A 14,628-nucleotide genomic window follows, 5' to 3' on the forward strand; every position below is an offset into this window, starting at 1 on the left:
TCTTCTTGCCGTGCCGCATTATATATGAACCCGAAAAGTTATATTTGTCATTTCGAGTCAAGGGTACTTTAGTAACTTTAGCTATATTATAAGTCATTAGACTGTATAGTAATGAGATGTAAGGAATTGATTAAACGGCAATGAAACAGACGTAGCCGTATTTTACAAATTTATACAAGTGTAAATATGTGTCATTTATTCATGTGGCGTTTCTAATCCGTGCATCTTTGGCCGCATATATGGTGTATATTTTAATTCCCATGGTTTTCACCCCTAAAATTTTTATGTTGCCTTCAAATAAAGAGGAATGCTAAGAGGACTCTTTATAGATTCTCTGTCACCTCACAGTTTAACGTTAATTCTTGTACTAACATTATAAAATATTATGTAAAAAACATGATGTGACAGAAAGTCTATGAAATGTTCATTTTTGAAAAAGTATTGTTAACATTTCTCTTAAATCAATTGAGTGGTGAAAAAGTGATGGGAAAAGGGTCAAGATTGAATCACAATAATTGTGTCATAACCATTCAGGACTCTATTTTCATATTCAATGATGTTCACATATAAAATTACAACACTGTTTAGAATTTAATGCATTTTTTACAATTTTTTTTTTTTAACAAGTTGAAATTACAACGACGATTCTCTAGAGATTTTAATAAAATGTAGTCATAATACCGTATTTATTGACAAAACTATGAAACGGTGAAAACCAAATACATTTATTATGACATACATTGAAGCCCAATTTGAGTTATTGCATTTATTGTCATATTGGTCACTCAAAAAATATGTGAGAATGATATTTATACAAACTTTTATTCGTGAGATGAATAATATCTTTAATAGTGCACTTGATTTTGAAAAGAAGTTACACCTTAACGGGTAGAACAACTTATACCCAAATTGGGTTAAAATTCGAATTCTTTAATTTGAATGTAACGAAATGCATATACCATCATAAGAAGAAAAAAAAATTATACCCAAAAAAAAAATATTAATAAAATATTTAGGAAAAGCCTAATACTTGCAATTATGTTAGAGTGTTAATATGCTCACCTCCTATTTCTTTTTCCCTCACAAATTAAATTTGTCATCTATATTTTAATCTTGTACTAAAAGGTGCAATCATCTTAGTGCTAATATCGTCCAATCTTGTGTATTTAATGTATTTTTCATGTATGAAAGTGTGTTGTGATGTTGAATGAAAAAGAATAATAACATATATAATATATAATTATATATATTTGGTGTTACAGATAATTTTGTTTCAACAAGTGTAGACACACAAAGATGGAAGGTGTATTATAAGACTCCCTAATGTGATAAGTGTGACAACTTACAAGTTAAAAATTTGTTGGTGACCACGTCGTGTAATGCATATTGTTAACAACTCAATGCTTTCGTGTCTTAGTTCCCATGTGCGCACACACAACACATACACGACGGATGCCTTTTCTCGAAGGGAAATCCGTCTAGCAAAAATAAATAATTCGAACAACTTATATCGTGCTTGCCATGAATTTAAATTAGATATTATTATGGCCAACTATCCAGGTAAGGATTTGATGTGAAATATATCCTGAATTATTTATGCATGAGACTCTTTAATGGTTGTTTGGGAATCATGTGATGAACATCTTCTCTAATTGTCCTATATATGCATGGATCACATGTGGTTCCTAAACTATTGAACAAAGGAAGATTATAATCACACGCTCCAAATTACTTTTCCCACATTTTTTAATTTTTTAATATTTTTCTATCAAGTGTTATTGATGTGTAGAAAATATTAAAAAAATTAAAATGGTGTGGAAGAAGTAATTTGATGTGTATGAATATAATCTCTCTTGAACAAATCAAATAAATATGAAGGGTTGAAAATCAAACTAAGTCATACAAACAAATTATAAAACTATGAATATTACTCAATTAACTGAAATTAAAAAAAAAAAACCACTACAAGTTAGTCGAGACGGCTACATAATTCACAAGACTATATTTTGAGTTACTTATTGTAAAATAATGAGTACAAACACTCCAATAAAAAATTAAAAAAAAACTAAAGCAAAACCGGATTAGAAATGCTAATTCTTGTCTTCCAACATGAACTTCCTTATAGCAAAGTTATATACATAATGTATATCATTATACCTATAAATTGCCTTTTTCTAACTTATTTTTTCTGCAACATGTAGTGCTTTTGCTCTAACCATTCATTTGAAATTCCTAATTTTCTTCTTTTTCACGTGGGAAAAGTATAAAGATAAGCAGTATCCATATCACATTAATTCTGACGTAAAATATTTTAGTTCAGAATCTTCCTCTCGAGTGAAGAAGCTCGTCGGATTTTTCTTGTTTAAAGTAAAATGCCACCTGAAAGTTGAAACGCAGGCGGCAAGCACAACTAACAAAAGCAATTATTTAGTACTGTAGGGCAGCCTAATCCATTTGTTGAAACATAAGCATAATTGCATCCACATATAGTTCTACGTAAGAGTCAAAATGTGCAGGCACAGCTCGGGATAGACATCGATCTGTTGTGTTCATATTATTAAAAAAAGTTTGAAGAAGTTGGCTTGCAACGTAAACGTAATTAGCAATATATCAAGAGTAATTTAACTAATACACGTGCGAGATTTCTCTTTTTTAGATTTGGAATTTATTCTCAACATGTTCTGTCACATGTATGAATTTTCAAACCTAACACATTGACAACACAAATTTGGTGACATGGAGTACGTATGTGCGTTGGGATTCACAAGTGAGACAACATGCTCTGCTTATAAGCACATTCAAAGTTTCTCTTTTCTGACATGAAATCCACTCTATAAAATATGTTCATATTAGTATATGGAAATATGTTAAAGAGACTCTCTTAAATTAAGATTCTCCATAAACTCTCTGACACATTATATTTTTGATACAATAATATTCTATAATATTGACACGAAAATCATGTCAAAAGCATAAAATAAGGAAAAATTTATAAAAATCCTACTTTTAGAATAATCCCCTTAGCATTTCTCTTATTAAGAACTGTGGGGATATTGTAATCATCACTGATTGATCCTTTGAAAGTTGGAACAGGTTGTCATATCTCTTGTCCTATTATTTTTAATCATTGTACTGTTTGTTTTCTTAAGTATCACGATATGTTTTCATAAGGATTTTGTGCTAATACTGTCCGGTAAACTAAAGTATCATATTAATCCTTACGTACTTTTTATTCCGTTTAAATCCTAACACAACCTAATTTAATATATTTCCCACACCATCCTCAATTTAAGAGGTTATTGACAATAGGTAACATTTTCAAACGAGTCTTTGAGAAAATTTTCGAGTAGATGGTCAAATCAACTAAGTAAAACAATAAAATTATTAATAGACCAGAATTAACTCAAATTCCTAAGTAAAAGCAATGGATGTTTTTGGTCTAAGAATGCTCTGAAAATCAAAGTTCGTAAAATTTGCTCACAATGTATGTGTTATAATTTGCTCACTTAATACTACAGTCTAATGATACTTCTCTTCACTTATAAGTGAGAGGTTTTAGGTTCGATTCTCAATATAAGCGAATTTGAATCACATTATCTTTAACCCGTTATGAAGCTTAGCACACTCCCTCTAATATAAATAATATCGTTTGTTATAAAAAATAAAAAATAAAAAAAAGTCTTTATTTTTCTTTGTATTAAAAAAAGGGCCAACTGGTGAGTTTTCCACGGTAGTCCACCCTTCTGGGGGTCAAGAAGACTCCACAGAGGATTAGAGGCATTTCAGTCTCTTATTGGCCACCACGTGTGATTTCTAGCGCTAGAAATCAAACTCAGGACGTGTCGTGTAGAATACGAGCCTAGAATTTTTCAACAACCTCTGGACAATCCGTGGTGGTTATATGTGTTAAAACTTAAAAGAGTTGAAGGGTGATTAATTGTGTAAGTAGTCTTCTTTCTTAGTGTTGTTCTTGTAGATGTCAATAAACAATTAAACTGCCAAACAGCAAGCCAGGCAGTTAAACACACACACAAAAAAAAAAGAAAAAAAAAATGAAGCTATGTATGATCAAAATATCGTTACAAAGTTAAACCTAATTAAATCCAACTTGAAAGAAGTAAAATCTAATAAAGTCATTAGAACCAAAACCAAATGTTAATCGAGTAATTAGCACTCTTGCGGAGGAGTAATGAGAATTTGGTAACCGAAAAATTAATAAAGTTTGTGGTCTCTGTGTATAAAGCACAAAGTATCGTGTGCAGTTATATTTTGGACAAACACCACTTTTCCTTTGCTAGGGTTGCCCTATTTATTTTATTTCCTTTTTGTTTTTTTGGGTAAACTATTTTCCTTAATTGTTTGGTAACCAAGAAAAGTCCTTGTAGCGGTCGCACTAAGGGGTGAGTTCAAACCTCTTCTTTGTGTAAATTTGAGGGTTAGCAATATAATTTGATGAAAATGACCACATTTTTAATAGATTAAAATCAAAGATCAAATAAGTCAAATTCAAAAACGGAAACCAAAATATGTATAAAAAAGTGATTAAATGAAATTATTTCTTAACGCAACAATATGTTTACATTAAAGGGTGCGAGGAAGTGACTCCACACATTATTCACGTCATTATTAAACAAAATTTCTTACAGTTAACGGTTAAGTCAAATGTCATAATTTCACAATGTACAAATACCAAATTGTTACGGTTAAGAATACATGTGTAAACCGTCCTAAAAGAGAAAAGTTCAGGTACTAAACGGAGTTAAATAGCCTCAAAATATTTAATAGCAAATCGGGGTTATTCTTGTAAATTCAAAATATATAAAATTTTGGGGCATATTTTCATTTGGTCCGAATTAAGGCAACTATGTGAGTATGAAAAGATGATGATACAAAATCTTTGATTTTCCAGCGAAGGTTGAGGCGGAGGACGAGCAAAAAAACAACGAAGAGAACAAGAAGGAAACGGCTAAATGCGGAGCTTCTTTGGTAAAGGCCGTACCTCGTCACTTCCCAAACAAAATGCTTCGTCTGGAAGCTCAGCTTCAGAGAAAGATTTCAAGCTGATGAGCGGATCCATGGGCAGTCTCAAAATACCAGAAGCTATTCCTCCTCCCGACCAAGACTGTCAGAGACTTAAAAAAGCCTTTGATGGTTTTCTTCTCACTCACTCACTTGCTCATTCACATGATCCAATTACAGTTTATGATGGTTCTGCGTCCTTAACTGCTTTATTCAATTGCGTGTAGCCAAGTTAGCTACAACAGCGTGCTTCTGTCTTGTTGTAGTTTAGATAGAGTGGATTAGAATTTGGTTATGTTAAAATAATTGTTTTATTCAATTTTCTTGGTTTATGAGATTTCTGAATTTTGGATGGGATGAGTTTGATTTCTTCATGTTGTTAATTGGCAGAAACATGTGTGGCTTTTTGCATGTCTATCATCTTCTCTTATTCTCTTTCTGAAAAGCTGAGTAGGATAAATTTTCTATAAAATTTTCTGTTATTTTTCATTATGTTTTTAGAAAAAAAAGTAATCAAATTCTATCATTTTCTATTATTTTTCATTACGTTTTGGAAAATAAATTTTGTTTGTTGAGACTTGGAGTATTTGAAGCCTGAAGACTTGATGCAAAACCGAGTGTAGTGGCGTCCTAAGATTCATACAGTCGACCTCATTTAGTGGAATAAGGCTTTGTTGTTCTTATTGTTGTTGCTGCTGTGATCATAAATGAATTTGCTGCTGCTATTGATTCATGAATACTTGTTTTTCTATATATATTATCAATAGTAATCTTAAGTGTTGGTGTAACAGGATTGGGAACAGATGAGGACGCTGTGGTATGGATATTAGGACACAGGAATGCTAGCCAAAGGAGGAAAATCAAAGACACGTACCAACAGCTTTACAATAAATCCCTCCTTGATGATCTCCACGCTGAACTTTCGGAGATTTCAGAGTAATTTTCTCCAATATTTTTTCGGTTTTAAAACTCGTATCTGTATTCATCCAATTGCAATTTTAAACCTTCATAAGAATGTTATGTCCTTATTGTTTATGTTGATGTTATTCCATCAGTTTATTCGTAACCATTCAAGTGATGATGTGTAACAGAATGCAGTACTTTTGTGGGCATATGATCCTCCCGAAAGGGACGCTAAGTTGGCGAGAGATGCACTGAGGACGAAGAAGAAAGGCGTAAAACACCTAAAAGTGTTGTTTGAGATAGCTTGTGCATCATCTCCTAACCACTTGATGGCCGTGAGACAGGTCTACAGTTCACTGTTTGATTGTTCGCTTGAGGAGGACATTGCCTCAACCGTTTCCCTACCCATCAGAAAGGTGAAAACATATTTTCCTACGTCAGGAATATCAGGTTCAAATACTTGGTAAAGTTTCGTTGTTATATTCCTCAGTGATTACTAACATCTTCGTCTGGAAATATTCTAAAAAAGGGTGAAGATTTTAAAGCAATTAAGCAGTACTTGTCTGAAATAATACAACAAAAAACAACCGAGCCTTATCTCACTAAATAGGGTTGATTGTATGAATCCTAGAACGCCACTGCGCTCGGTTTTGGGTCAAACCTTCAATTAGCTCCACTTGTCTGAAATGATAATACAAAAAAATTGCTAAGAAAAGGAAAATGTCATTTGTTTTCGTTCACAGAAAACAGAAAATTGTGGTTTCGGACTGGGTCTAGTGTTGCATTCTATTGACTCATACTGTTGGTTGGCACAGCTTCTCGTGGGTTTAGTGAGCTCGTACAGGTACGACAGGCAGCTGGTGGATACAGGCATTGCCAATTCAGAGGCATCTAGGTTACACGAAGCCATCGAAACAAAGCAATACGATCATGATCAAGTTGTTTGGATACTCAGCACAAGGAACATCTTTCAACTAAGAGCAACATTTGAGTGTTACAAACAGAAGTATGGACATTCCATTGACCAGGTATATATCACGTCTCCTTCTCTACTCTTCAGTAATCTGAAGACTCGCGATCTTCTAATCCCTTGTTTTTCCTTCGGAACTTTGCCAATTTCGTTGACAGGACATTAAGAGCTGCGGCAATGGTGATTTCGAATCCGTGTTGATTGCGGTGTATTGGTGCATAGCAGCACCTGCGAAATATTTTGCAGAGGTTAGTTCATTCCCTCCGCACCAAGTACTTATATCGAGTATGGTGTTTGGTTCTTTAAATTCCATTACTGATGAATTTTGTTCGGTCGGATTATAGAAAGTGTTGATATCCATTTTAACCTCCGTTGTACCGGAAAAGTTCTTAAACGACCTTTCGTTGTTGCTTGAACCACAACCAGGTCATCAAAGATTCCATTGTCGGACTTGGGACGGATGAAGATTCTCTGAATAGAGCCATTGTCACCCGAGCTGAGATCGACATGTTCAAAATCCGAGAGGAGTATTCAAAAATGTCGAAAACCAGCCTTGTCGATGATGTTATAGGCGACACATCAGGAGACTACAAAAACTTCTTGTTGACCTTGATTGGAGCAAGAGTCTAAATTCATTCTACCAAGAAGCTTAAGACCTCGATTGAGTTTATAATAAAAGTGTTATGCTTGTGTTAAGAATGCTGAAACTTGTCGCCTATTTTCGACTCCATCGATCCTTTGTAAGTCGCCTATTTTTTACTCTATCGACCGTTTGTAAGTAATTCGAAGATTGTTTCGCTTTCATTGTCAAAGGCAACTGCTTTGCATAAGTAACTGAGGCTTGTATGGAAGCATTTCAAGTGCTTTTTCAGAATTCACTTGCAATTTTACTAAAGATTGTACAGAAATCTAATATAAGAATTGAATGAGACAAAGCTATATTCCCTTCGTTTAGATGCCATCTAGAACACTACCTATTGCTTCAAAAATGATGGAGGCTAAACTTTCATCAGCGGTACTAATGACAGTGATTGTCTCTCTGACTTCTACAAGAGCTTGGTTTGGATGGTGGACATGTACTAGAGAAGCACTTTCTGATTCAGAACCACTTGGTGCTTCCCCAAGCGTCGCCTTGATGCCCCTGGTTGATAACACCATCAGAAGCTTTTCCAAACTGGGTGAACCCCAATGTACCAGCGGTCTACTCTCCGAGGACTCTAGATTTCCAGATAACAACCGTTGTCTGCCATGATCTACGAAGAACTCCCCGTTTAACCTTGTCATTTTCATATTGCCCTGCTTCAAATTCCTCCATTTGAATTGGGTAGCCAAGTCTGTTCCGATTTCTAATTCTGAATTGTCCTTCAAGCTTGGTATACACAACGTTTCATTAACGCGGTAGTGAAAGGTCGAGAAGGAATTTGTTATTGAAGAGCTATTCGGCTTCAAATCTTCAGGTAACTACTTGAGCAGAAAATAAACAGAGGAGGACTTATTAAGAGATGAAATCTCATACATCAAGAAAATGAAAATCTACAATGCATAAAGACATGCAAGTACCAGAACAACTTTTGGTTCCAATATCTTCAGCAACGCTTCAACTTTCTGCAACCTACAAAAAGCAGATACCCCGATATAAGTTTGTGTACCTTGTTTAACAAGTTGCTATAAGGGGTTTTTTTTTTTTTTTTCTTTCTTTCTTTCTTTCTTTCTTTTTTTTTTTATTTTTATTTTTTTTAATTTCTTTCTTTTTTTTTTATTTTTTTTTATTACAAGTTGCTATAAGGTTTTTTTTTTTTTTTTTCATTAAGAAATAAGATGTCAAGTTACAATATGAAATTATGTATCAATCAAGATTCGTGTCAGTTTCAAAAGGAAGAGAAACCCTACCTTATCCCAGAGAGGAAAGAGCATTGAAGAACCTTCATTTCCATTGGCTTGAAAGGTAAGAGAGCCAGCTCAACATCCGGTCCACTCTGCAAATCGGGCAGTGACAATTTAAGCATATAGTTGCATAAGGGGAAAATTCTTAACATTTATTTCCATTTTTATGAGAAATTCCTTAAAACAGTTTATGCACATTTGATATGACACTTCAATTGTTAGTGAAAATATATAGTAGCACCTCAAGAATGAGCAAGGAGTTCTGATCCCCACACCAGCGCCGGAGCAAATGAACAGCAGGACCAAGCCGCAGATTCCAGTGAGGAGAGAAAACTATGCATGGTTCCTGCCAATTCATCCTATCACAAATGTCAGTTTTTTAATTTCCAAAGGAGAGATCATAGAAAATATACTGATACCTTCCATTCCCTTTACCCTTTTAATCATGTCAAATTTCATACTAGGTGAGAGTAACAACGTTTGGACTATCTACAGCAGGTAGTTTCCCATGTTTGACTTACGGAGCAAAAAAGAAAAGAATAATCATATACTATACAATATTCCATATTAGTATTGAATGTGATAGCGAAGGAAGGAAAACAACTCCAATTTCATTTCAAAGTTTCTCCACCTATTTGAAGTGAAAGCTGGCTCAAAGAAATAAAAATTGATAAAATTAGCAAAGGCATTAATCTAACGTGATTTCATTTAAGAAGTCAAAATCCCTGGGGGACCAAGTAATTTCATTGAAGCTAAGGTAAATAAGTTCAGAATATTGGCTTCTCCATCAATGACCATGGAGAAATATTCTAAAAAAAAGAGAGACAAATGTGAAACTCACAATAATTTAGGTGAATGAACTGTCGGAAACACATGAAGCTTCTTCTCATTTATGAGCATCACATGTGCAAACAATGGCTCACCACAAAACAGCTGCAAGATTAGTTCAAAGAGTGACTGCAATGTCTTAAGTTGGCAATTCAAAAAACTAAATGAAAGCTCCAAGCACATTGCAAAGGTTAAAAAGCTCAACATTTACCTTTTCTTGCCGTTGTTTGCAAAGCCATTCGGGTACGATGCTGGTGAAAGCCAATAATTCTTCAGCTACAGAAGAAATAATATACATAGGAACCTGAGAGAGACAAACATTTCCATATATGAAACTTCTAATACTATCAATGTAGCATTTTGTCACATCTCAGTATGAAGTATTATGTCTCAGTATCATTGAAAGTATTCTTCATATCTCTATTTCACTTTTAAAGAACCCTGTTAATTATACATCTTTGACACAAAGCAATTAGTTAACTTTGATACTGCTGATAGTACTTAAAGCAGTAATGCAAGTCAGCAAAGTGTAAAGTCATCACTACTTTGCAATGGTTCCAGTTTATGATCACAGATATACAAAATACCCACCAGTATCAAACTCTTGAATCAAGAACTTGGGCAAGCAAAAATAATCAAGCAATAAATTGCAGAAACAATCAAGTCACATGTGTTGAAATTTAGTCTCCAAGTTTGTTTCTATTCACATAACTATCCATGTGATTGATGCATAGAATGACAGCAATACATGTACAAGAAGTAAAACAAAAACCATATGATGACACCCAATTTGCGTAGGAATAAGTTTTAGACAAGGAGTGTAGCTCCGAAACTAATGTCTTTTGAAAACTGAAGAGCTAACACACCGAATCTCAGTTTTTAATATATGTGGATTTGGCAAGGAAGCTTGTAAAAGACAAAAAAGTTACCTTCAAATTCAAAACATCTAATGAAGATGATATCTGTTCCAACAGCTGCAGAACAATCCCAAGTCGACTAATAGGAATAAGAACTGAGCCTCCAGCTTTTACAGAGTCAATTACACAGGAGCATATAAAAGTTAGCTTGTCCCTTTCCTCCAAACTGTCATCAATATTAAGTAAAGACATGGTTAACTCTTGACAATCACTTGCATTATCGAAGCCACTCTCAACATGTTCCGCAGCATCCAAGAATGAGAAATCTGAATATATCATCGTATCATTCCCTTGAAGAGCATGGTAATCAAAATTCATTGCATGAGCAGAATCAAAGATGGAACTTGAAATAAATCCAACGCTCCCCTTGGGACTCTTTATCGTCCAATTACAAGAGCCTATTTCTAATCCCGAACTGAATGCCTTTAATATCAATGTGCTGTTGTAGCAAGTTTCCTCTGCATATTTAACTCTTAGAAACTTCTGCATGCAGTCCTTCACATCAGCTGCACTGAGAAGAACTCTTCATTACATTCTTACACACAGAATCTTGCTACACAGAAATTCCAGATAATTTGAGGGGTTAACAGACAACCAAGTATATCAATATGAGGGGTAATGGTCTTGTCAGACTGTTAAATTAAAATTGTCAACTTGAACACATGATTCCAAAGAACAATAAACCACCTGATAAATGGTTCAGACCAAAGTCTAGTAACATAAAATGTCAAAATTGTCAGACAAGATAATATTTCCACAATCTACATCCTAAAAATATTTCATAAATTTAGTTGGGAAATCGTCAAAGAAATTAGCTTCTTCTCCATCACCTTCCAATAGAGATGCTGATGATTGTTTACAATTCCAGAACACAAAATTACAGCGAGGTTATATAGACTGACTTAAAACATGTATATGTACAACAGCACGGGTAGGCAGTTGGCATATTCAACCAAGAAAATTTAACTTTGAAACAATCAACATTAACCATTTGGATGCAGTATTAAGTACCTGTACAAGGGCATCCAACCACCCAGCTCACCCCCATCTTTGCCTAATACCAGCTGTCTCAACGAAGAAGGAAGAAGCTTAAGCACTTCCCACTTCATCCACTGAGGAAAAGATGACTCCTCAGGTCCAAACAACTGCCTGATTTCCATATGCATTGAAACAAGATCCTCCATCATAAGTTGCCCAAGTCTTGCTGTTGCTTCAGTCACATATATCTGACACATTTTAAGAAACAACAAAGCTAAGAAATCAGATCCAACTCCATGAAAATACTTACAAATTGAAGTTATAAACAAACTCCTTAAACACCAAAATGACAGTAGGAAATTAGATTATCTTATATTAAATTACATTATACCTTAGCAGAAAATCCCTTCATCTGAGTAATAAATGGTAATCCTAGCATACCCATCGGACTTGATATCAATACCGCATCAATAAAAGAGGCATTCCATAGGTGTAAGTTGCTGACAGTTTTGTACCAGGGAACTGCGCAAATCAAATCATCATCATCCAGGGACTTTTCAACTTTTTGTCTCTTCTGAAACAAGGGCTCCTCCAAATCTAACAAATCACTACAGTTTAGGGAATTGGGACTCTCTTTATCCAAGTGACTAGCTTTTGAACTAGATGGAATAGGGGAGAAGATTGTAAGAGCAGAAAGGTCCAATGGGCAATCCAATAAAATGGTAAAACCACATATATTCAGTATGTGGCAGGGTGGGAGATGGTAACCACCACCTTTGCTCAAACATGTCTGCACAAAGAAACATAAATACTAATACCCATAAATAATAATCCCAAGATTCAACCTTTAACATTTATATATGAAGAGTGCATAGGTATGTAAGTATTGAGAAAAAACTAACAAGCTTCATAGGCACCAAACAAGCAGTGGAGAGAGAGGATTTTGAGACAGAGCAAGTACCTGTAAAAAATTCAAACAAAACATTCTTAAACTACAAAACTCAACGAAGCAAGGAGGGTAAAATATCACATTCTTCAACCAATGACCTAAACATACTCAATTACAAAAATAAAAAGAAAGAGAGACCATTTGAATTAAAGCACGAAATTGGAAGCCTGGATGAAGCGGAGGGGAAGGATTCGCAGTGTGAAGCCAATGAAGGGGAAGGATTCGCGATTCAGTTGCAGTGTGAAGCAGTGGCGAAGCCAGGAATTATTGAGGGGAGGGGCGGAATTTAGAAGGATAAAAGATCCCAAAAAAAATTAGACAACCAAATCTTTTAAGACAATGAACAATATTAATTTGGTTCAATGCAAATTTAGACAACCAAATCCTTTTTATATACTCTGATCCACCATTACATACCAATAGACATTATCGATGAACTTATAATTTGGAAACCCATTTGATAGAGAATTCAGTAGCAACAGAAAATAGCTAGGACATCAGCTTCCTCTTAAATAAATAATCTTTCTTACCAAAAACAAATGGACTATCAAAATATCAACAAGTTGTAGCTGTCCCAATAACAAAAGGCTCCATTAATAACAAGTAGAGAAGTAAAACACGACACCCAAGATGATAGATATGGGCAAAGCCGGCAAAGCTCGATGGTACACTGACCAAAAAATAAGAGTGCACTCTGAGCCCCAAAATAATGGCAAGATAACAGGCATACATGGTCATAAGGTCATACATTGCAGCTCTGCGCACAAGAACACTGTAGAAAAAGATATCCCCTAGACCAAGTTTAATACCTTTGTACTGAACATTTTGCTACCTCCCCTCCATCTCTATTACCCTTACTTTCCTCGTTTGCTACCTCAACATCAACAATGGTATAATCAGAATTACCACCATTTCATTCTCATTCTGATTCACATTGCCCCTGGGGACTGATTCGTCAGATAATTCATTGAGGCATTAAATCAAACACATGGAGTGTGTATAAAGACTAGCAAAAAGCAGTACGAGAGACAGATGGAGGAAGACTATCAAACACCTGGACATAGGTGGAGGAAGACAATAAAACTCTGCCGGCGGCCCACTCCTAATTCCGTTGTTCAACGGCGAAGCATCAGACGACTAGGGTTTCAATATTAACCGATCAATCAAGCAATTGGGAATTCCCAAATGAACCCAAAAAAAAAAAATCAAATCTTTCAACCCGAAATCGTAAATGAAACACAAAATTCAAATACCCAAAAATCCCATTTGCGCAAAAAAGAATTGAATTGGAAAAGAACGAACCTTTGAGGAAGGATTTGGATATGCTGCTTTGAAGACTGAAGAGGAAGGATTTGAATATGCTGCTGTGAACTGTGAACACAGAGGAGTGAAGGGGAAGACTGAACTTTTACATTTAAGCACGAGGTGTCCTTTTTTTTTGTCCAAAAAAAAAAAAAGGTTAAAATATCATATTTTCAGTTTAGGTACTAATAGAAGAGTCAACCAAAATAATTCAATAAGTGCCACGTTAACTCAAAATAATTATATAATTGTCACTCAATTCTACCATGTTTTTTAACTCAAAATAATTATATAATTGTCACTCAATTCTATTACGTTTTCTGACCGGCAAAAATTTGCAGCGATTGGCCGATTGCCGATCAAATTTTCCGGTATCAAGGTCATTGTCCAACAGCTACTTCTAAAAAACATACTAGGTGATGAATTTTCTTCTATGGCTCTAACTTTACTGTGTAGCATATAAAACAACAATAACCTTACACAAAAAATATAATTAAAGATAATAAAGTTGCACCTATTACTATTTTTTATGTAACAATGACATGACATTTTCCAGTGACTTGAACAAAATTCTGGCATCAATGACGGTCCAACACTGGAGCCAGTGGTCTGGTCTGTGAGTTATGTGTAATGGAGGAAAAAATGTAAATATTTCTATGCTTAAAAATCTCCGGACTCACAAATAAAATGGTTTGAACCACAACAAGTGGTCCAGTGGTAAGGGTGCGGATTACGGCTCTTCAATAAACAAAAACATGTCAGAGGTCTCGGGCTCAATGCTCCGAGCTGATGAGTCTGTTTGGTGTAGCCACAAGTAAGGTGATAGCCTCTTCAAAACCGAAAGAGATGGATATTTATGACTTGCTACTAGTTAACCT

The 14,628-nt window shown here is 34.8% G+C and overlaps 2 protein-coding genes across 7 annotated transcripts; one reads left to right on the top strand and one right to left on the bottom strand.

Moving 5' to 3' along the window:
• Positions 1-4,863: 4,863 nt before the first annotated feature.
• LOC103952164 (annexin D3) lies at positions 4,864-7,579 on the top strand. The gene is given in 7 exon segments (XM_009363712.3): positions 4,864-5,151; positions 5,811-5,939; positions 5,942-5,955; positions 6,111-6,338; positions 6,738-6,950; positions 7,051-7,140; positions 7,319-7,579. Coding segments are annotated over 7 exon segments (1,059 nt in total). The 5' UTR covers positions 4,864-4,970; the 3' UTR covers positions 7,523-7,579.
• A 148-nt stretch (positions 7,580-7,727) lies between these two features.
• LOC103952165 (integrator complex subunit 9) lies at positions 7,728-13,886 on the bottom strand. Of its 6 annotated transcripts, none has more exons than XM_048585972.1 (13): positions 13,751-13,867; positions 13,503-13,585; positions 13,258-13,372; positions 12,402-12,460; positions 11,891-12,289; positions 11,533-11,747; positions 10,534-11,032; positions 9,816-9,908; positions 9,618-9,709; positions 9,018-9,135; positions 8,783-8,868; positions 8,453-8,504; positions 7,728-8,353 (listed from the first exon to the last, which is right to left on the bottom strand). In XM_048585972.1, the coding sequence occupies exons 4-13, from the start codon at positions 12,408-12,410 to the stop codon at positions 7,844-7,846; spliced, it is 2,073 nt and encodes a 690-aa protein (XP_048441929.1). In that variant the 5' UTR covers positions 12,411-12,460; positions 13,258-13,372; positions 13,503-13,585; positions 13,751-13,867; the 3' UTR covers positions 7,728-7,843. The 6 variants fall into 6 exon arrangements, with proteins under 6 accessions (XP_048441929.1, XP_048441927.1, XP_048441931.1 ...); XM_048585970.1 differs by having other exon boundaries at positions 13,258-13,388; XM_048585974.1 differs by lacking the exon at positions 13,258-13,372.
• Positions 13,887-14,628: the final 742 nt, after the last annotated feature.

The sequence above is a fragment of a genome, unplaced genomic scaffold (genome assembly GCF_019419815.1).
Source record: "Pyrus x bretschneideri cultivar Hongxiangsu unplaced genomic scaffold, Pyrus_bretschneideri_v1 Contig24, whole genome shotgun sequence".
Classification (NCBI taxonomy): Eukaryota; Viridiplantae; Streptophyta; class Magnoliopsida; order Rosales; family Rosaceae; genus Pyrus; species Pyrus x bretschneideri.

What these genes read in the sequence shown, in the direction of transcription:
- LOC103952165 (XM_018648668.2), bottom strand. An exon ending in GGTTGGATGCCCTTGTACAG is followed by an intron (nt 11,033 to 11,532) that starts GTACTTAATACT and finishes AGTTCTTCTCAG; the next exon opens with TGCAGCTGATGTGAAGGACT. An exon ending in TCTTTCCTCTCTGGGATAAG is followed by an intron (nt 8,505 to 8,782) that starts GTAGGGTTTCTC and finishes TGCTTTTTGTAG; the next exon opens with GTTGCAGAAAGTTGAAGCGT.